This window comes from Syzygium oleosum, unplaced genomic scaffold, assembly GCF_021117445.2.
Source record: "Syzygium oleosum isolate NSW1041296 unplaced genomic scaffold, Sole_v2.1 Sole_v2.29, whole genome shotgun sequence".
NCBI classification, from domain to species: domain Eukaryota; kingdom Viridiplantae; phylum Streptophyta; class Magnoliopsida; order Myrtales; family Myrtaceae; genus Syzygium; species Syzygium oleosum.
In genome coordinates this window covers 4,310,182-4,331,093 of record NW_026607513.1, presented here as the reverse complement: position 1 = coordinate 4,331,093, position 20,912 = coordinate 4,310,182, and the positions used below count along the sequence as shown (strand labels likewise).

General features: G+C 43.2%; 3 protein-coding genes across 3 annotated transcripts; all 3 read right to left on the bottom strand.

Moving 5' to 3' along the window:
• Positions 1-1,320: 1,320 nt before the first annotated feature.
• On the bottom strand, positions 1,321-5,977 carry LOC115694450 (LRR receptor-like serine/threonine-protein kinase GSO1). The gene is made up of 2 exons (XM_030621581.2): positions 1,900-5,977; positions 1,321-1,777 (listed from the first exon to the last, which is right to left on the bottom strand). Exons 1-2 carry the CDS (start codon positions 5,312-5,314, stop codon positions 1,407-1,409), a joined length of 3,786 nt encoding a protein of 1,261 aa, XP_030477441.2. The 5' UTR covers positions 5,315-5,977; the 3' UTR covers positions 1,321-1,406.
• Positions 5,978-8,532: 2,555 nt separating this feature from the next.
• On the bottom strand, positions 8,533-14,426 carry LOC115694441 (ubiquinone biosynthesis O-methyltransferase, mitochondrial). Its single transcript, XM_056303717.1, has 9 exons — positions 14,050-14,426; positions 13,666-13,755; positions 13,243-13,321; positions 12,000-12,077; positions 11,213-11,261; positions 9,881-9,930; positions 9,453-9,602; positions 8,899-8,979; positions 8,533-8,779 (listed from the first exon to the last, which is right to left on the bottom strand). Exons 1-9 carry the CDS (start codon positions 14,349-14,351, stop codon positions 8,672-8,674), a joined length of 987 nt encoding a protein of 328 aa, XP_056159692.1. The 5' UTR covers positions 14,352-14,426; the 3' UTR covers positions 8,533-8,671.
• Positions 14,427-15,429: 1,003 nt separating this feature from the next.
• LOC130135249 (pentatricopeptide repeat-containing protein At3g57430, chloroplastic-like) lies at positions 15,430-18,653 on the bottom strand. The gene has a single exon (XM_056303902.1). The coding sequence runs from the start codon at positions 18,498-18,500 to the stop codon at positions 15,780-15,782; it is 2,721 nt and encodes a 906-aa protein (XP_056159877.1). The 5' UTR covers positions 18,501-18,653; the 3' UTR covers positions 15,430-15,779.
• Between the last annotated feature and the right edge of the window lie 2,259 nt (positions 18,654-20,912).

Below are 20,912 nucleotides of genomic sequence, written 5' to 3'. Positions count from 1 at the left end.
TGTTTATTTGTTTATTTTGATGTGGCATTTTTGGTATCCCTTTGCAGGGGTGCTCTTCATTTAGCCATAAACTATTTAAGCTGAGGATTGGATATTTTAATCTGAAGAATTTAGAGCCACAAAAGTACTTGACCCTCTTATGGGAGTCCAGAAGGATGAGTCATGCCCTTTGCTTTTCAAACCGAAAGTGAGGCATTCATAACAGTCCTTGCAGAACACCCCCGGTGAGTTCTTCAAGTCTGTGGATCATTGGATGTGTTGTCTTAAGGAATCACAACCGTTGTTAGTAGGGTTTCAGAATATTCTCTCTCTCATTGTTACTACTGCTCTATTGCAAGGAATCTTTCCGTGAAATTACCCTGGAGCCATATATATTGGAGGTGATCGAGTTAAGGAGGCAACCGTTGGACTTATTTCAAGTGTAAGGTCCTCACAAATAGTTAAATGGAACTTTATTTCCATATAGTTTGATGATTTGGACTTCCCTTGTAGGTCCCTCTATCAACTCGTGTTGTGTACTTAGCTGGATTTCTATATTACAATCTATGTGAAAGAATGATCTTGAATGGTTACTTACATGAGGTAATGGTTAACTAGGTTCGATCAGGAGCGCGAGTATGTATATGTATATGTATATATATATATATATGTGTGTGTGTGTGTGTGTGTGTGTGTTCAGGAATATGCTATAAAACATGGTTGACACATTTCCTAACAGTTTAAGCTTTTTATGAGAAAATATTTACCTATCATGGTATCAGAACACAGGCCAAGGGTTCAAATCCTGGCAGACCCTCTTGATTTTCTCTTGCCTTTAATCCCTGTTATTCTTCCTGTTTTCTTATTTTGTTGGCTTGATTATGTCCACGTCTAGTCTGGCACAAACCCTTTTTTTTTTTCCCAATAGCTTGAGATGTTATAAAACATGTCGAAATGCCAATATATATATCGTTACACAAACCCTTTTTGTTTTCCCAATAGCTTGAGATGTTATAAAACATGTTGACATGTTTTGTCCAGAATGCAAAAATTATTCCAGAATGCATTCCGGAAATTTTTTAACAAACGTCATTCTGTTCCGGAATGCATTCCGGAGCAGAAATTTTGCTCCGGAATGGATTCCATGCGCACCCTAAGTACCATTTGACCCTTCAAGAACTTCGGCCCGGGATATCGTGTCGACGGACTCGCAGCTAGTGTCCACGGAACGACTTGCACCTACGCTTCTGTTTGATTCAGATATCGGATGAATTTGAGAATTTCTACACAAGGTTGCGCACGGCATTGCGGTTGGAATAAACCATATCAAGACTCGAAAAATTTGTCAACAAGAAAAATCTAACTCCAAGAAGTTCTTACGGCTACACGATCCACAACCTTCATCAATCATTTAGAAGAGGCTTAATTTACGTGTAGGGATTGAGACTTGTCTTCTCCAAATCCGTCATCCTGTTGTTGAATATGTGGAAAAGGAGATCGCACGCCTGCCTGGATGATGGCCTCTCTTGTGGGGCAGTTTTCGTGCACTGGAGTGCAATTTCGAGAACTTGAAAAGCTGCATTCTCTTCCCTGGCTAAGAGCGGCCTCAATGCGGGGTCTATCAACTCTTCCTGAGCCGAACCTTGCATCTCAATATGTGTCTCCACCCATCTGACCATGTCCACGTCTAAACCGAACGATTCATCCGTTGGCATTTTCCCGCTCACGAGCTCCATCAGCACAATTCCCATGCTGTAAACATCACTTTTCTCAGTTGCCTTCATGGAGTATGCATACTCTGAGAGAAAGCAAAGCAGCAAGTAAGAAGAGCCTGTACTATCTTTCCATATATTAGGATGAATAAAAATTTAGATTGGAACAAAACAGTGCAGACCTAGGCAGTATCAATTTTTTAAGTACCTGGAGCAATGTAGCCATACGACCCCGCGAACCGCGAATTGGACTCGGTGTCTAGGGATTCGGAATTCTCCACAAGGGATTTCGCGAGCCCAAAATCACCTAGGTGTGCCTCCATGTTAGAGTCCAGCAACAAATTGCTAGATTTGATATCCCTGTGAACGATCTTCGGAGCACAGTCATGATGCAGGTACTCCACGCCTTGAGCTAAACCCAGTGCTATGCGTAACCTTGCTTCCCAATCGAGGCTCCTCTGCTTCTTACAATTCGATGGCTTCTGGTGCAACCAATCCCATAGACTTCCATTCTCCATGTACTCATAAATTAACAGATTGGAACCTGCTGCTTTGTTGCTGCAGTAGCCCATCAGTTTCACTAGGTGCCTGTGCCTTACCCTGCCCAGCGTCTTGATTTCGCTGACGAAGCTCCTATTCGATAGGAGATCTTCCCTCCACAATATCTTCTTAACTGCCACCGTTTCCCCGGTAGGCATCTCAGCCCTGTAGATTTTACCGGATCCCCCCGAACCAATCATGAACTCATCACTAAGGTTGTTGGTGGCTTCCATAATATCTTCCCATCTATAGTCTTGCTTGGCAGCACCCTGGTGGAAGAGTAATCTCCGATTCGCCTGGGAAGAACTGGTAGAGGACATGCAGTTCACTTCGTTGAAGCTTTTGAGCTCCTCTTTCCTGTGCTTCAAGAACAGGGCAATACCAACAACCAGAAGGGCAACAGCTGCCGAGGTCGACACTGCTGAGATGATCATGACTGTGGATCCACTCAGACCTGACTGACGCTGGTTGCCAGATATGAAGCTGTTGCATGGGACAAGAGGACTCCCGCAAAGATGCAGGTTCCCTTGGAATGTCTGAGCTGGCCACCGTGAAAAGTGCTCCCCGAGTTTGCCCTGAAGCTTGTTGTAAGAGAGGTCAAGCTTGCCCAAGCTGCTCATTTCGCCAACTTCCAAAGGAATTTCTCCAAACAGCTGATTGTGAGATAGATCGAGTGCCTCGAGTTTTGACAGCGTGGCTATAGAGGGTGGGATTTGGCCACTGAGATTGTTATGGCTCAGATCAAGGATGCTTTGGAGATTCTGGAGGTGTCCAAGTTCTACGGGAATTTCACCAGTGAAGTTGTTTTCCGAGAGTCGAAGCTCATAAAGCTTGCCTAACTCCCCTATGGATGAAGGGATAGGCCCAGAGAGTTGGTTGCGGTCGAGGTTGAGGACATTGAGTGAGGCAAGATCACCAATTTCGGCAGGGAGAGTGCCATTCAGTGAGTTTCCGTCAAGAGATAGCACCAACAGCTTGGAACATTCAGATAGCTGTGGAGGAACGGGGCCAGTGAAGCTGTTCCTCGAAAGCTTAAGTTCGCCCAACTGAGGCAAGCTCCCAAGCCACGACGGGACTGGCCCGGAGAGAAGGTTATTGTTTAGATCAAGGTGGGTCAATTTCTTGCACAAGGAGAGCTGAACAGGAACCGTTCCGGTGAGCAAATTTCCTGATAGGTCAAGCAACAAGAGCCCACGGATCTTCCCCAACGTCCACGGGATACTCCCGTTGTATCGATTGTTACCTAATCTGACTCTTTCCAGGAAAGGCGAATCACCCAGTTGGGGAGGTATTTCGTGCTCAAACGAATTATCCGTGACATCGAAAGAAAGGAAAGAGTGCGAGCTACACAAGGCAGAGACGCTGCCATTGAATCTATTGTTGGAAAGGTTGACCCTGGTCAGGTTCCTTAGATTGATGAGAGAGTCGGGAAGATTACCGGCGAGAGAATTGTTATAGAGCATGAGCTGCTCCAATGCCAGGAGACTCCCCAGTGTTGGGGGAATACCGCCAGACAGAGCATTGTCTGCCAAGTCCAGAATGGTTAGTTGGTGGCAGTTGCCTAAAGCTGCGGGAATTTCTCCTACGAGCTCATTCTGCCTCAAGTGAAGGAGATTAAGCTGATCTAGCCTCCCAATGCTGTCAGGTATCCTCCCACTGAAGTGATTTCCGAAGAAATCGATCATTTGCAAGCACGAGCAGTTGCCTATCTCCATGGGGATCTCCCCGCTCAAGCGGTTGTTGTAGAGATACAGCAACTGGAGCTCGCCAAGCATCCCAATCTCGCGTGGCAGGCTCCCCTCCAGATCGTTGTGGTACAGAGCCAGGGCCTGCAGGCTGCTGAGATTTGCTATGGATGGAGAAATGGAGCCCACCAAGCTGTTGTTGTGGAGATAGAGATCTGTCAAGGGGACCAACTCATATAGCTCGACGGGGATGGCACCGGTGAGTGTGTTGTTGGAAAGGTCGAGCTGCTTCAGAGCGCGGCAGTTGCTCAATTGCGGGGGAATGGGACCAGAGAGCTGGGCCTGAGCCAGGATCAGGTACTCCAGATGAGTGGCGTTGGAGCACAAGGCGGTGGGAATGGCGCCGGAGAGGTTGTTGTTGGAGAGAACCAGGTAAACCAGCTCCCCCAAGCTCCCCAACTCCGCCGGGATGCCGCCGGTGAGCCGGTTCGACGACAAATCCAGATTCTGGAGCTTGTGCATGCGGGCCAGGGATCTTGGGATGGGACCCTCCAGCTGATTCCCCAGCAAGTTCAAGTAGTGCACCTCGGTCATCTCGCCAATCATCTCATCAATCTCCCCGGACAGGCTGTTGTTCGCAAGGTTCAGCAGCCCAAGATTCCCAAGCCGGCCCAATTCCCTCGGGATGGATCCGTTGAGGCCATTTTGCGCGGCGGCGAATAGCGTGAGGCTGGAGCAGTTGCCCAGCTCGGACGGGATGGGGCCGGTGAGCTGGTTCTGCTGCAGGATGAGGTTCTGGAGCAGTGGGAGCTGTCCGAGCTGAGGTGGGATGGGGCCGATGAGGCTGCAGGAGGCCAAGCCGAGAGTAGTGAGGCTCGTGAGGCCGCCGAAGGACGGAGGGATGCGGCCGGTGAGGGCAGGGTTGTCGCCGAGGCGGAGGACGCGGAGGGAGGAGAGGGAGCCGAGCTGAGGAGGGATGGCCCCGGAGAGTTGGTTGGAGAAGAGGAGGAGGGATTCAAGGGAGGAGAGGTTGGAGAGAGCAGGTGGGATCGGTCCCGTCAGGCTGTTGGAGGAGAGGTCGAGGTGGAGCAGGTTTCGCAGGCGGCCCAGGGACGGCGGTATCGACCCCGACAGCGAGGACGCCGACAGGTTGAGGGCCACCACCCGTTGTTGTCGAAGCTGATCACAAGACACGCCAGTCCACGTACAGAAATTCGGGTTGCTCGGAGACCAGTCGGACAGCACCGTCGGGTCTTCTTCCACGAACGAAGCCTTGGCCTCCAGAAGTATTCTCAGGGTCGTCTCACCACGTCCCACCGCGCAGAACAACACCAGAAGCACGAGGATCGCAGCAACCAAATTATCAAGAGCTCTGCGAGGCATTACCCATATCGCCATTGCTTTCGCTCAGCACAACGCACGTCTAGCAAAGCATGGAACACCACACGCGCGTCCCCCACGATGGTTATGGCCGACTTAAGCGCTCCTGCTGCGACTGGTGGTCGTTGGAGGTGGTGGAAGGGGATGGGAAGGGGTGCATGGATTCACGTGTCTGCAAGCGTTGGAACTGGAAAGAGTTGGGTGTACTTGCAGGGTCTTTAAAGACCCTTTTGCCTTGAAATCCCACACGCAGGCCTGCCACTGCTAAGCTGTTAATGAACCGCCGTTGATGACCACCCAGCGGAGGAGAGAGAGAGAGAGAGAGAGAGGGAGGGAGGGAGTTAATGAGAGAACAGAGGAGGGGATAAATAAGGTCAAAGAGGGTCAGACAGGATGATGGGTCTCGTGTATGCATGCGGCGCGAAAAAGTCGTAATGAAATAGGAAAAAAAGGGTGCTACTGCTATCCGGTCAGTGGCTAACTCCAAACCTTGAAACCATAGTTATTATATTATCAATAATTCATAAGCTAACAATCTCAATTATTCATGAATTACACCAAGAGCATGATGAGCCCACGTCCAAGTCCAAAGAAAAGAGGAGGAAGATGCAGTGGTTGGATTGCTGATGTTGTTAGCTTTGCTGCTTCTGAGTGTGTTAGCTCTTCGAGTACCGAAACCTCCGTTCGAAAGAGCGGTTGAGTTGCCCCTTTCTCCCTTTCTTTTACTTTGGCATGTATAGGATAATACAATAGAAAAGTTTGAAGGGCTTCACCAAGTCAAAAAGCAGGCCCCACCATGTCCGCGTCCCCAAACAATTCTGAAATGATTCTGGTGTACACGAGCTCAATGCATTTGAGTCTTCGATATCGAAGGGTCTCACACGAGATCGACATGATCCGAGGGTCGGGATACACCAACCCCGCATGCGCTCGAAGCATCCTAAAAAGTCTCACGTCGACGTCCGTGATATTCCTCTTGTGTACCCTGCAGCAAACTTCCAAAGTCCAACAAACTCCAACTCCACCATAAATAGGCCCTCGCTTTTATTGTCTTGCAAGTCTCCCCCTTATTATATGCTCACGACTTCAAGCCTCCATTGAAAAGAATCAGATTATAATACCAACAAGTACCCTTTTCAAATTCTTGCTGGTTTCAGCTACCTCTTAAAACATTCTTTCTCATTTTGTCCCTTTGATTGACTTCTTCTCCTTCTTTATCCTTTGTCAAATCCTCTCAACTTTCGACTCCCAGCTTCTCCATTGTCTTAGCTACAGTCCTTTTATGCCCCCCTTCAGTGCTCTACTAAATGGCTATAGTTAAAAGCTGTGATCTGATACGAATCAACTATTGCTTGGTCTAGGAAGGTAAAATCTCGTTTAGAAAAATGGCCATCCACAGGAGAAGTCCAACCCAACTCGATTTGGCGCCGACAATTACTATGGAAAATGCCAAATGCTACTCCTTTAGCCCGACTCACAAGTTCATCTCAAAGGCATCATATCTCGAAATCTTTCTCACTTCACAGGTCATAAACACTCCAAAGTTTATCTTACCAACCCCCTTTTGTTAACAATTTTTCTGAATAGCTGATTCTAATCAATAGCTAATCTCTACTAAGAGTGTAGAGCATGTCAATAACTTTTAACACAAGTAGGTAAGTTTCTACTCGGTGGTAGATACAAGATTTGTTGAGGTGGGGCGAATGTGCAGGGGGGGATTGCAACACTGTTTGGGAAGTCCGACTGAACCGGCCTATCAACCAAGTATCGACCTGAGTTTTCCTCAATTTCGCTTGTTTTAACTTGAGCCTTTCACTCAGGAATGCGATTCAACATCGGTACAACTACGAAGACACGGAACTGTGGTCATACAGTGGACAAGTAGTTGGGCATAAGATCATTCTCATATTGTTGATGTCAAAGGCAAAACATTTAATGAGAAAAAAAATAATTCTTAGTAAAGCTTAAATTATGTTGTGTGTGAATCAAACTTTGACACTTCACGCTAGCATAAGGTCAGCTTCAACCACCAGATTGAGCATAATAAAATGGCTATCGTCGGGACTACTAGGCCGTAGGATTGGGAATGTCATCAAATAAAAATTTCAAGTCAAGAGTGCTAGGCTAGTAGGTCTTTCTAGCTTGGTAAAATGACACAAATAGTCTCTGAATTTTGGCTCAATGTGCAATTTGGTCTCTAAACTTTTTATTTGCTCAATGTAGTCCATGAACTTTAACCCAATGTTCGATGCAATCCCTGAACTTTTAGTATATGTTCAATTTAGTCCCTAAACTATATGAAAATGTACAATATAGTCCCTGAATTTTAATTAATTGAAGGACTATATTTAACATTTTTATAAAATTCAGGGACTGTATTGAACACGTACCAAAAGTTCAGGAACCACATTGAACATTAGGTTAAAGTTCAAGGAATACATTGAACAAATTAAAGGTTCAAGGACTAAATTGCATATTGAATCAAAGTTCAGGGACTTCTCATGTGATTTTCCCTTATAGCTCAAAAGTTCATCTTTCGCTAATGTGAGTTCATCATGGCGTACTAATGATTTGAATGACTGGGCTAAACAAAGGATCCACATGATATTATTCTAGCCAAAAAGCAAAAGAAAGGGCAACAAAGGTATCCAGAATCCCATTAAAGAAAGGGCATTTGGCTGAGGAGGACCAATCAAAACTTAGTTCTCCATCTTCATTTCAATTATGGATGGTCAGTGTAATACAAGGAGTTAGGCTGGCGCATGGGCTCAAATCCGTTTTGATAGGCACGACATGTTGGAATTGCCCCCAAAATCACACGGTGAGGATTCTCTCAACTCCCGTGACACCTAATTAGTGACCAATCTAATTTGCCTTTTCCTTTGTTCCGTTCGATGGGCCATGAAATATTATTTAAAAAAAGCACGAATTCCACAATTATCAGCAACAGGGCAACCAATCCAAGATTCCGCTACAACCGATGAGAGCATTGGAACCATCCGATACGTGGCCATCCCGGTAGGACAATTGGCGTATAAATTTGGCGAAGATGCTCGTTTCCAACATGAAAACGACAATGCCGATGACGATGCATGCCCCCAATGTTTCTCTATTATGGACGAGATTAATATCAGTAAGACCCTGATACTTTAAGTAATCAGAAAAGGAAAAGAAAATCCGACACCCACAAAGAAAAAAAAAATCCCCAAGAAGGATCTTGTTTTGACGTGAAGAAGCACAAGAAAACGACCTTTTTCTTTCTTTATTATTCCATAAATATTTAGTATTTTTATTTAAAATCATGTATGAGACACAATCCTAACACGAAAGCTGTTAACATTCGGCATGAGACTTATCTCGCGAATATTCATTTATTCACTGGCTGTTTTTCGTTCCAAAAGCAATAAAATTCACGCCCACATCATCAGAGAGGGACCATCTTCCTGTCAAGGGGTTGTACACAAATCCAGCCATCTCCTTGACCTGCACGAATCCGAGGATGGATGACCGAGTTTCAGCAAAAGTATAATGATCACATAAAAAAAAAATTTGAGGCATGGCGAAAGCATAAAACGGTCAAAAAGCATGTAATCGTGGCTTACACAAATAGAAGAACGTTGTAGGATCAACACTAGCTCTTCAGGGGTAAGGAAACTCGACCACTGGTGTGTACCTTTCGGAAGCTGCAATGTAGAAATACCAAGATGCATTGCCTTGTTAAATTCTAGATCTAACTGAGAAGCGATGTCTCCTAACTAAATCATTTTCACAATTCATTGTAATTTCATCATCTAATCAAGCAACCATCAATCTGAAGAGAACAAACTAGCTCAAACTGCAAGTGAAACCGCTGAATTAAGAGAATGATCGCCCAGTCAAAACTTTGCAATTATCTATGCTATTTCAGCACGGAGACACGTTCGTAAATATCAAGCCACTCACAAATTTCCTAATGAACAACAACAGAAGACTTGCTGCATCTCTTACTTTTGTCCACACACGTTTGAATTTAATGGCCAAGGAAAAACAGACCATTGTCTCCAGTGCAATGTTAGAAGATTACATGCATTTTAAAACATGACAAAGAACAGTACTCATGCATGGCAATGGAATCAATAGCGCAGATGAAGTCGGGGAGAAAGGAAAAGAAACATACCCAACGGAGGAGGTACTCAGCAGCAACAATAGCAGTCGCATATGCTCTCATAGAACGGTTAATAGTCGAAATCACTATAGCTCCCTCAGGAATAGTCAATGCCGAGAGTGACTTACAAAAGTCAGCAGGATCTGCTACATGCTCTATTACCTTTAGTCATTCAAAAGTGCACTTACATAAAAACCCTGTCATTATTTATTGCATCCATAATAAAAAGATGTCATCAAGCACCCATGACAGGAAAGTTAGATAGGATAATGCTGCTATAGCCAGAAAATTCGTTCCATGATTGAAAAGCAGAAAACTAGAAGGACCAGAAAGTAATGAAGCAAATCTGTCTTATCAAAGAATTTGGAGGATCAAAGTTAAACATTAACGAAATAGATTTGAAAGAAGTTAGTGTGTGATTTTGGGCAGAGAATAGGTACCTCTAAAGAGATCACTGCATCAAACTTCCTCTGTTCTTCAACAAGCTTTTCTGTCAATTGGATGAATCACATAAGCTTTCACAACTCATGTTTTGACTTAAGTAATATTATGAATAGAGTACTGTCTCTATGATTATCCTCCTTTTTTCCTCCCTTTGCGAAAAAAAAAAGCCAAGAGACGTATGTTCAGAACTCTTGAATTAATGGTCTAGGCTATAAGTTTGTAACCATTACCAAAAGTTAGTCTCCATATTTAACCACCAACAAAAGCTTTTCTGTCAATTGGATGAATCACATAAGCTTTCACGACTCATGTTTTGACTGAAGTAATATTATGAATACAGTACTCTCTCTACGATTATCCTCCTTTTTTCCTCCCTTTGCAAAGAAAAAAGCCAAGAGACATACGTTCAGAACTCTTGAATTGATGATCTAGGCTATAAGTTTGTAACGACACCAAAAGTTAGCCCCCATATTTAACCAGAAGTCTACATCTACATATTACAACACTTGCGGCTAACCACCTACTACAAGAATATATTTGAGCCACACCATGACTCTTAACACCTTTCCCTTTTGGTTTATTTTCTTGCTAAACCACCTTGTGCCCCTGTTACATGAGCATTGGGCAGCCTATCATGTTATGGTGATACAATCGCACGTGAGCCAAAAGACTCAAAACAGCGTTTGTATAGAAACATTGCAAAAAGTAAGCCGAAGTCCCTGCCCAAGTGCCTTATTATAGCTATAGCACTTCTACCATCCCTTTATTATACTGACATTTAGCCCAATGTTCTCTGTACCATCTCTTGTGAGTTCTGAAATTATATACTCCAGATATAAATCACCCCTCTTATTTCAAAAGATATAGGTTCCTGCCAAATGGTTAACTAAGGATAGTGATCCAAAGACCTTAAGCAGCAAAATAGGAGACTCTTGAAAAACACTAGTTAATCTGAACCAAAAGAGCACTGCCTTAGAAAGAGAATTTTATGCATCAGAATATCAATATTTTGCCAACCGCAGGACTTGCAGGTAGTAGGTCCGCTACATTTTGGATTGATGAAGATATAATCGCCAATCATGATGCTATCTTTCAAAACTTCCAGCTAGGAATTCTTAGTTCAAATATTAGAACATTTTGGTCTTTGCATTTACAAACATGATAACTATGAGGGAAGTCTTAGAAGTGGACAAGTCAAAAACTTGACAGAAAAATGGAATTCTCCCATCAGAGGGAAAGATCCAACTAAAACATGAAAAGATGCATTAGATGTCTGAGTGAATCACTACCAGAGCATAATGCTTGATTAACGTGTAAGATGAACATACCAGCTGTTGTACAGCAGTATTCAATCGTTGAAGTCACTGGATCCAAATCCTATGTTGATAAAGAATGTTACAAGCATCCAGATAAAAGTTGAAAGTTGATCATGGTCATTAGCAAAAATTGCTTCAGCTAACCAAGAAATTACACTTCGTAGTATCACTCAAGTCCAAATATTCATCAGGGAAAAAAAATCTGTAATGAGCAATACTTATTTATGGCAACACTTCAAATGTCAACCAGGAAATCTGAAAAGGATTTGCAGCATCAATCCAGAAGTTCATTATCAAGTAAAACGTATCACCAGCTTCATAGCAATTGACAATGATAATCAAACTAGAACAATCAGAATGCAAAAGGACTGAACAATAGTAAAATGATTTGTAGACTCACAGTCAATTACACATTCTGCCAGAAAATTCTCGATAGCTGGAGTAATTCATAGATGAAGAGACTATTCCCAAGTATTGATCGGTGGCAACTTCGAAGTAATTCAAAATATCTAGCTCACTCCTATGTTACTTAGAATCTTCAGACTGTATGCTTCAGTCTGAAACTTCACAAATAAACTGCAATCCTAATGGCATCTGTAGGTTTGTTCTTTGGATTTTACACTGATAATATCAGATGAATTCAATGCATGTACATATTAAAAATGTTTTTAGAGTTCTAGTTACTAGAGAATCCTTAATGAAGTAACTCTATCAATAACAGAAGTTAATCACTGTAGTACTTATGCTGTGGAACTTTCACGAGAAAATGTTCATTTTTGCGCTAGAGAAATGAGCATACAGCATGAATGCGTGCAATCTTGATGTTTTTGTCCACAGCATCCACACCTGTTACTGAAGCTCCCATCCTGGCCAACGGCTGAAGAGGCAAAAAGACAAGTATTAACCGATACCCCTCTCCACTTGAACCATTGAAGATGGATTATGATGTCCAAATATACTGAACGAACTCAAAATGCAACATAAGTGGAATTCAAAGCAAACCAATATTGTGTTATTTCAATAAAATGAGTACACCATCCTCTCTACTGATCAATTTCTAACCATAAATTACAATTGTAGTTCATACACCATTTATGCTCCCACAGCAATAGAATGAGACTCAATTTACAATTCACACCATCCAGCACATCAGCAACAGTTGGTATATGGTACAACAGATGATTAACCGGCCATTTGCATAGCAAGTAATAACTAGGCAGATATGTTCCTCTATCGAAATTATGCTATCATTGGTAAATTAAAGCTGTTTTTACTTTCTTAAAATAAATGCTGCTGCCTTCTTGCTTTTTTTATGACTCAAACCATCTGCACTAAATAAACTAAATACTGCACAAAACAAGCCTCGTGAGTGCAACAGTCCATGTCGAATCCTCATGTCGCTCATAGAGCAAAACCAGCAGCCTTGATGGTTGGGGACCAGCATTTTTGCCAAAAAGGTCATCTTATCAAGCTCCAACATATGGTGCTGCATTCCCACTGCCACAACACCAATGCTAATGACTCATGTCCATATTCTTGATATTACTGTGATGGAAGCTACCTCAAAGTCCAGCTTCCAGCATCGAATGATAGAGATATTTAGATATAAGAACTATTGAAGAAACTTCAACACAGCCTAAGATAAACTCCTTATCCCTACTATTAAAAAAAATGTTCTCATTGTAACATAACAAAATCAGCCAATAGGATAGCATGTGCAACTGACAGTTGTACACCTGTTCGAGAATAAAAGAAACCTAGACCTCGTTATTGAGCATGATACATTTGCAGCTGTTTACCATATGACTATGACAGAATTAGGTGTACTTAAATGCTCAATTGGAGATAAGGAGACAGATTTAATGGCCATAGGTGCATCATGACTTCGTTATACAAGAATAAATAAGACCAACAAACTCGTTCAGCATTTGACACATTAAACCTATAAACTCTGCTGTGTAGGACCTTCCAGAAGGTGGTTACTCCCATTTTCTATCTAGACATTTATGCAAAGTAGACCAACAAGGGAACAGACTCCATACCTCTGAAAGAATTCCACCGCCACAACCAACGTCTACGATTTTCAAACCTTCAAGAGGCCTAGCAGTGGATGGATCCTTCCTAAATCAAGAAAAGTCAGACAAATCTGCAAAATAGGGTTAGCCGGTACAAACTATATCAATCGCACAACAAAAAGTGATTGAGAAAAGAAGAACAGAGTTCAATGTATCTGATGGAAGCAATGCTAAACACCTGAGTTTTAAGTCCTACATGTCTATCGACCGAAATGATTGCAGAAATTGCAAACTTGTTGAAGTTTTGTCCCGAGCTATTGAGTTCGACTATATGTGGCGAACTTGAAACCCCATCCCCATTATCATTCATGAAGCCACCATGTCCAGTAATTAAACTTGATCGTGCAAAACAAGCCAGAAATGTCGAAGGAGGATCACACTTAAACGTACCCGAAATGTCGACAAAGAGTGGAGCGAATGAAAGCAAGTCTTGTAGGATTCATCCGGTGCAGAGGCTTAAAAGGGCCTTCAGAATCCCACCTAATCATCACATTTGCACAAGAAATCAACCCAACTCGCAAGCTATAACAACTACGCATTTCAAAGACTTCGAATTTCCTACAGTTTAAGCAAAATCGAAGAGCCTCAACTCCTAAGTAACTTCAGCCAAGCTGTTTCAGCTGCTAAAATGAGGGGAAAAATACAAAACAGAAAGCGGTTCCGCTGCGACCAATCGCAAATGTACAATGTCGAATTCAGGCGAACAAAAGAAAACCGCCGCATCGGGAGAATCACCGTTTACGAAAGAAATGAATCGGCAATCGACGAACTGACCACGTATCGGCGATGGCGGAGAACTTGACCAGCTCGGGATCCTTCAGAGACGAGCGAACGGAGGAGCCCTTCACATTATGCTCGAACTTCCCGGCGGTTCCGGAGGATTGAGGAGCTGGCGAGGTGGAAGCGGGAGGAGAACCGCCGGTCGCGGTCGCGGTCGCCGACGCGGGAAGAGACCGAGGAGCGACGTCGGAGAGGAGCCTCGAAGGGGCGACGGCGGCGAGGGTCGGCGACAGCGCCCGCGGATGTCTCAGACGAGCGGAGACGGCGCGGGCTCGGCTCAGGAGCTTCGACGCCATGGCGGTCCGCTGCAGCGCGAGGGGGTACTCGACGGAGGGAAGAGGAGCAGCGGAGCGAAGGCGGGTCGTGCTCGATCAGAAGCAGTGACGGCGAGGGATGTGCGGTCCGGTGTTGATGGGCCTCGTTCAGGCCCGCTTGTGCGACGGATTAGGCCCAATGGGTTGTTTGATGCATGCTGCGGTTGCATGAACGGGCACGGTTTGGGGGAAAAGGACATAAATAGTCCTTAAACTATGATCCAAATGCGTAAGAGTTTTATTTGGACATGTATAGATTTTGCTTAAATACATGTTGATCTGTGCAACTCAAACGCCGTTTCATAAACATAATAAAATTAACATAAGACGAAACAAATAAGAAAGAACGGATGTAAGAGAGGGGAGAAAAATATAGGAGAAAATTCTCCAACTTAGAAAGGATAGGCAAATAAAAAAATTCAAGGAAAAGCAAGAAAAAAAATGGGTCAAGAAGGTTAGAGAGAAGGTAACTCGATGTCAATTCAATATTCAATCAAGAAATAATGACATAAATGGTCTCTGAACTTTAAATCTATTCAACGTAATTCCTAAACTTTATCCAAATGTGCAATGTGGTCCTTGAACTTTTGGTATATGTTCAATTTAGTCCATGAACTATACGAAAATTTTCAATGCTGTCATTCCATTGATTCAAGTTCAAGGACAAACATTGAATATTTTCATACAGTTTAGAGATTAAATTGAACATGCAACAAAAATTTAGAGACCACATTGAACAATTTAAAAAAGGATCAAGAACCACATTACATATCGAGGTAAAGTTCATGGACCACGTTGAATAAATTAAAAGGTTCAGCTATCATATTTCATATTGGGTCAAAGTTTAGAGATTATTTGGGGCAATGACATGTAAAGTTCAAATGGTGAATGTTAAAGTCTCACGCAACGAGCAAGCGATGGATCACGTTGCCGATTAGTTCAATTACTAAGAAAGAATATATGATCCCACCGTACAGCATGAAAACCAATATAATTATGCAGAGTCCCATTTCCAAACAGACGAGGGAAATAAATTATGTACTACTTGATCAGCATCAAATTCCCAAAAGCCAATTAGTAGCATGCACCTTTGATTTATTATAAATCGTGGACAGAGTCTCCAAGCGAAAGAATGGAGAAAATCCTAAACATGTACAAGCAATACGGTACCTGCCTTTGCACGTGAGACTCTGATAGACAATATAATGACTTTGGACTATAACTACAACAACAGGATACAGCTTGTTCGAATTTCCCCTCATTTATCATGTTGCTCCTCCACAACATCCAAAAAGTCAGTGAACCGACGGGTCTCCCTCGACTAGCAGTTATTTTGATCAGAGAGAGAGTGCCCTACACCTTCAACACAATCGTCTGACTCTTTCTCGTGGACTTTTTGGTAGGCGATCTTCACCAGTAGTCGCCGCAAGAACATTTCCCATCCCTGAAATGATGGAATCTCCTCACATCCCTTAAAATGATCTCCCTCTCCTCTATCTTGGAGATAAACTTGGTAGCTGTGTGACAGTCGTTGCATACTCTGAGGTTCTTGGCAACTCTGATGGTCATTCCCGGAGGAGTGTTGAGGATACCAAAAGCTATAGCAAGCTTCTCACTGTGTCCACAAAGTAAGGCCTCTTTTTCCTCTTCGTTGACATTGTGCAGAACGCAGGAAGTATCAGGCACGTATCCTTCTTTTCTCATTCTATCTGATAACGTCTCTAAGAATCGGTGGAGCTCCTGACTTTGCGGATGTGATGATTCCCCTGCTATGAACTTGTGAACCTCATCCGCAAATTCAATCCAACTGCACCCAGGTTCTTTTCTTACTCCCCTTTCCTTCATCTTCCGCCTGACATCCATTGCCTTGTCCCAAAGTCCTGCAGAAGAATAAATGTTCGACAGTAGCACATAATGGCTAGCCACATCCGGCTCCAACTCAAGGAGATTCATAGCCGCAATTTCCCCAACCTCAAGATTTTGATGAATTCGACAAGCACCAAGCAAGCTGCTCCAGGCACCCGATCTGTCATATTCAGTAGGCATGGAATCAATCAACCGAAAGGCTTCGGCCACTTGACCCGCTCGACCAAGTAAATCGACAACACAAGCATAATGATCTGGCGATGGTTCAACTCCATATTCATTTTTCATACTGTAAAACAATTGCATTCCCTCTTCAACCATTCCAGAGTGACTGCATGCAGCAAATATGGCAATGAAGGTAACTTCATTGGGCATCACCCCTTCACCATTAGCTCCATCCTCCACCATATTGTTGAATAATTGCAATGCTTCCTTACCCTTGCCATGCATGCCGTAGGCCATTATAATGACATTCCAGGTGATTATATTTCTAACCGGCATTTGGTCGAACATTCTTCTCGATAAGTACAAGCAGCCACATTTTGCATACATATCTACTAATGCACTTCCCACTGCAACATCTAATGCTAATGAATTTCTGATGGCATAACCATGGATCTCCTTTCCCTTCAGAATAGCAGCTAGTGAAGCACAACCCGGAAGCACTGTCATTAGGGTGACCGAGTTCGGTTTCCAAAAATGTACTTTTTTATCATTGTACATAGCCTCCTCCTTCCTAGCATCTTTTCCTCTACTCTGCATCTCCATTAACAAAGCAAGTGCACTTTCGTGGCATTCAGAAATAACAGATGCAGTGATCATTGTGTTCCAAGAAACTAAATCTCTGAGTTCCATGCTGTCGAAGATAATTCTAGAAATGCCTATCTTCCCCATTCTGGCATACATATCCATGAGTGCATTTTGCACATACATATCGCTTTGCAAGCCCTTCTTTATAACATGCCCGTGAATGCTCTCTTTGACAGAGAATGCTTCGCAGCGTGCACAAGCAGGCAAGATGCTTGCGATGGTGGTAGCATTTGAACTAAGCCCCCAAATTGCTTCCATCTCTAGGAAGAGCGATAAAGCCTCATGATCCTGTTCATTTCGTGCATAACCAGCGATCATAGCATTCCAAAGCCCAATTTGCCGATCAGATAAACTGTCAAAAACTCGACGACCACTTTTAATCCGCCCACAGTTACAGTACATGTCAACTAAAGCACTGCCCACAAAAGAATTCCCAATCAAGGCCTCATTCCTCAAGGCATAAGCATGTATTTCCCTACCTGCATTTAACATCTTCAATTGGGCACAAGTAGGAAGAACACTAGCTATCGTTACTCCATCAGGACTAATTCCGTCACGAACCATGCGAACTAAGAGCATCAAAGCTTCCAAGAAGCATTCATTTTGGCCTAATGAGCTTATGATGGTGTTCCACGAAATCAGATCACGGTCTTCAAACGATTCAAACAAAGCCCTTGAGTCGCCCGCCCTTCCCAACTTTGAATACATAGCCATCAAAGAGTTGTTGGTAAACGTTTTCCGATCCCCTTTCCTCAAACTATAAGCATGAACCTGCTTCCCGAGCTTTAAGCCATCATCGCCTCGCGGCAAGTTTGAGCATGCGAGCGCCAGACTCACCAAAGTGAAGGAACTGGGCTCCAAATTTTCCGCCACCATCGAACGGAAGCAATCCAACACAAGAACCCACTCCTCATCCCGACACAGTGCCGCGAGCATAGAGTTCCAAGAAACTTGGTCCCTCTGAGGTATTCTGTCGAACAGCTTAAAGACGTTCCCGATGTCCCCGCACTTGTCATACATGGTCAACAGGGTATTGGCCACGGTAACGGAAGATTGCTCATACCCAAGTTTAACAGCATGGGCGTGAATCTGCCTCCCAAGATTGAGGTCCCGGAGGCCCGCGGCGGCCTTGAGGACGGCAGGGAAAGCGAACTGGTCGGGAGGGATACCGGCGAGAGCCATCATATCTGCGTAGGTGGAAACGGCGTCCCGGAAAAGGTTGGATCTGGCGTGGGAGCGGAGGGATTCGATCCATGAAGAGCGAGGAGGGGTGGGAAGCGAAGGGTGCGGAGGAGGAGGAGGAGGAAGAGCAGAGGAGGTGGTGATGGGGAAGGTGTTGCCGGGTACCGGCGGCGGAGGAGAGACGTGGGAAGGGTGGTGGCGGGGTGGGACGACGGAAGAGGAGGCAGAGACGGGGTGAGTAGTAGGAAGGGGAGGAGCGGGAATGGCGGACATTGCGGGCGTTTATTTACCGTTTGGGACGACGACGGCGGCTCCTCTGCTCTGGCTCTGCTTTCAACTGGACAACATCCGCCATTTGAACCGGGAGACTAGGACAAGCGAATCTGTCTCCATTTGAACCGTACAGTTCCAGCGGGCTAACTTGAGTATCAAAGGTCCGATTTCTTTCGAAGATTGTCCCTCACCCTTCGAACCTCCCATGCGTATCGTCGTATCGTTTTCGCTTGCAAGTACCATCTTTATCTCGAATGCGATTGTGGTCACCGGCCAGCAAGGGCTTCGCAACACTCGCCCAATGACTAGTGAGAGTCACCGGCCCTTGCTTGTGGTCAGTGAGGGTTGGCTGGCCCTTACCTATGACCAACAAGGGTTGGCAGACAACCTTAGCCGGATTTGATAGAAAAAAGAGAAAAGAATGAACGAAAAAAAAAAAGAAAAGGAAAAAGATAAAATTTATAAAAAAATTCAATCATTTTAAAAAAATTATAAAAAATTTGTTTACGTTTGTGCCGATCGTGTCGTGTAGGAAGGTCGGTGTCCAAATTCAATCTTGAAAAAATGTGTAAATGTTTTATGATTTAATTGACAAAATTGAAAGGTTTAGAACTGAATTGATAAAAGTGTAATAAATTTAGAATTGTTTGGATAATTTTTCCAAATATAATTCCAGAGTCTGAAGTTGCTTGAACGGTCAAGAACAATGATTACGAAATTGCAACATTTATGAATTCCGTCAGTTCAAATAACTGCTGCAACAAACTGAAGGACTATATAGCTCAGAAAGGCATTATAAACAGCTCATCCAAATCAATGCTGCATCATTACATCAACTTGTTATCGGCTGAATCGATTAGTGCCGAATCCTGCCGTAATGTGAACTCTCAAAAAGCAATTACGACGTCCAGCTTTGCCTACATTCCTGTGCCAAAACAAATAGTCCATTTACACGGGCACTTTACTCCAAATCTCACAACAGAACCACCTCCACATATGGTTCTCTTTGGGTTCCATGTCCCCAGATCAAGATGACACCGTTTCTTTTATCGTATATAGCACGATATGATATATCTTGCTATTTCAAACGTCCAGAACGAGCATCAATGGAACAAATCCACCTTGCCCATTGTAAAAATTCTGATTTTTGAGTGAAGATTACTTAAAATTAGAAGTCGATTTTTCTGGACAGGATGAATTTGATTAATATTCTGCCGTTGGTCAAATTTGACACGTAAACTTGATCAGTGAATCCAAAATGGCTAGGGAATCTTCTAAAGAAAATATAGTAGTGGATCATAACGTTCTAATGAATTACCACGAAAAGAATGGTTAAGGGACTGAGATAACTAGAGTTAAGGGATTTCTTGAAGAGTACGTGTGGCTTATTCGGAGCAATTGATCCTCCAATTGAGCATCCTCATGGATAGATATGAGATGGAAAGTATCTGCACAAGCGAATAAACATAAACCAAATAGATTTCAAGGGAGGAAGCCAATCAGCCTTCAAAATTAGTACTTCGAGAAGATTAAAACTCAAATTTGCTTGTGATAGTCATTGATAGGTTATCCAGGATAAACAATCTTTCACTTGTTGGCTCATGAGATCTCACGTATATGGAGTGCATTCTAATCGCTGTCAACGTTGTCAAGGGAATGATTTCTTTGAAGCATCATGTCATACTCCTTGATCAGCTTCCCCGTTCCTTGAATCACGTAATTGAAGGGAAACAATACCTTGTTGTCATGGAAAATGATTAAATTCAACCTAATTATTTTATGCAAAGGCAAAGCAGACAAAAAGAAATTTTTATTCACAGCTCCCTATTTCATCAATAAATGTAAAATTTTGGATATTGAGTATTTTTGGGCCCTAAATGAAAAATACAAATAAAATAAAAAGAAAAGAACTAGCATACCCGAAAAGAAGTTGGTTCATGAAAAGGTTTTTAGTTTTCGTGTTCAATATAAAGGAAAGAAAAGAGATTCTTCATTTCTCCTCTTTTTTGGTTCTCTTGAAAATATGTTCGGTTGGCTTAAAATAAGAACTTCGAATAGGAATGAAAATTTAAACATGTCTGTTGTGGCTTCGCAATCCATCATTTTGTACTTTCTTTGAACTAATAATCCATCTTTTCATTTGGTGATTACAAAGTACCATAGCGGGCTATCAAGAAAAATGGTCTTATCAAGCAGGAAATGCTGATGAAATTGGCAATACATCTCTGCCATGAATAATGTGACCTTTATTTACCTTTGAAAGGATACTGTTAGAACAAGCGATCAATTTTCAAGAAGCATCTAAATCTCTCCTCTATATACAAGCAACATATATCTTGGATTAGTCAAAGAGCCTATGAATTACTTGATGAGTAGGCAAAATTCCAGCCATTGGTCTTATAGTAGAGTTGG

Bases quoted from the DNA above. Each gene is read 5' to 3' on its own strand.
- LOC115694450 (XM_030621581.2), bottom strand. From the start codon at position 5,314: ATGGCGATATGGGTAATGCCTCGCAGAGCTCTTGATAATTTGGTTGCT. The intron at 1,778-1,899 runs GTACTTAAAAAA...GCTTTCTCTCAG, and splicing joins GTATGGCTACATTGCTCCAG to AGTATGCATACTCCATGAAG.
- LOC115694441 (XM_056303717.1), bottom strand. From the start codon at position 14,351: ATGGCGTCGAAGCTCCTGAGCCGAGCCCGCGCCGTCTCCGCTCGTCTG. The intron at 13,756-14,049 runs GTCAGTTCGTCG...TGTGATGATTAG, and splicing joins TCCGCCATCGCCGATACGTG to GTGGGATTCTGAAGGCCCTT. The intron at 9,931-11,212 runs GTATGTTCATCT...TCCAATTGACAG, and splicing joins ATACTGCTGTACAACAGCTG to AAAAGCTTGTTGAAGAACAG.
- LOC130135249 (XM_056303902.1), bottom strand. From the start codon at position 18,500: ATGTCCGCCATTCCCGCTCCTCCCCTTCCTACTACTCACCCCGTCTCT.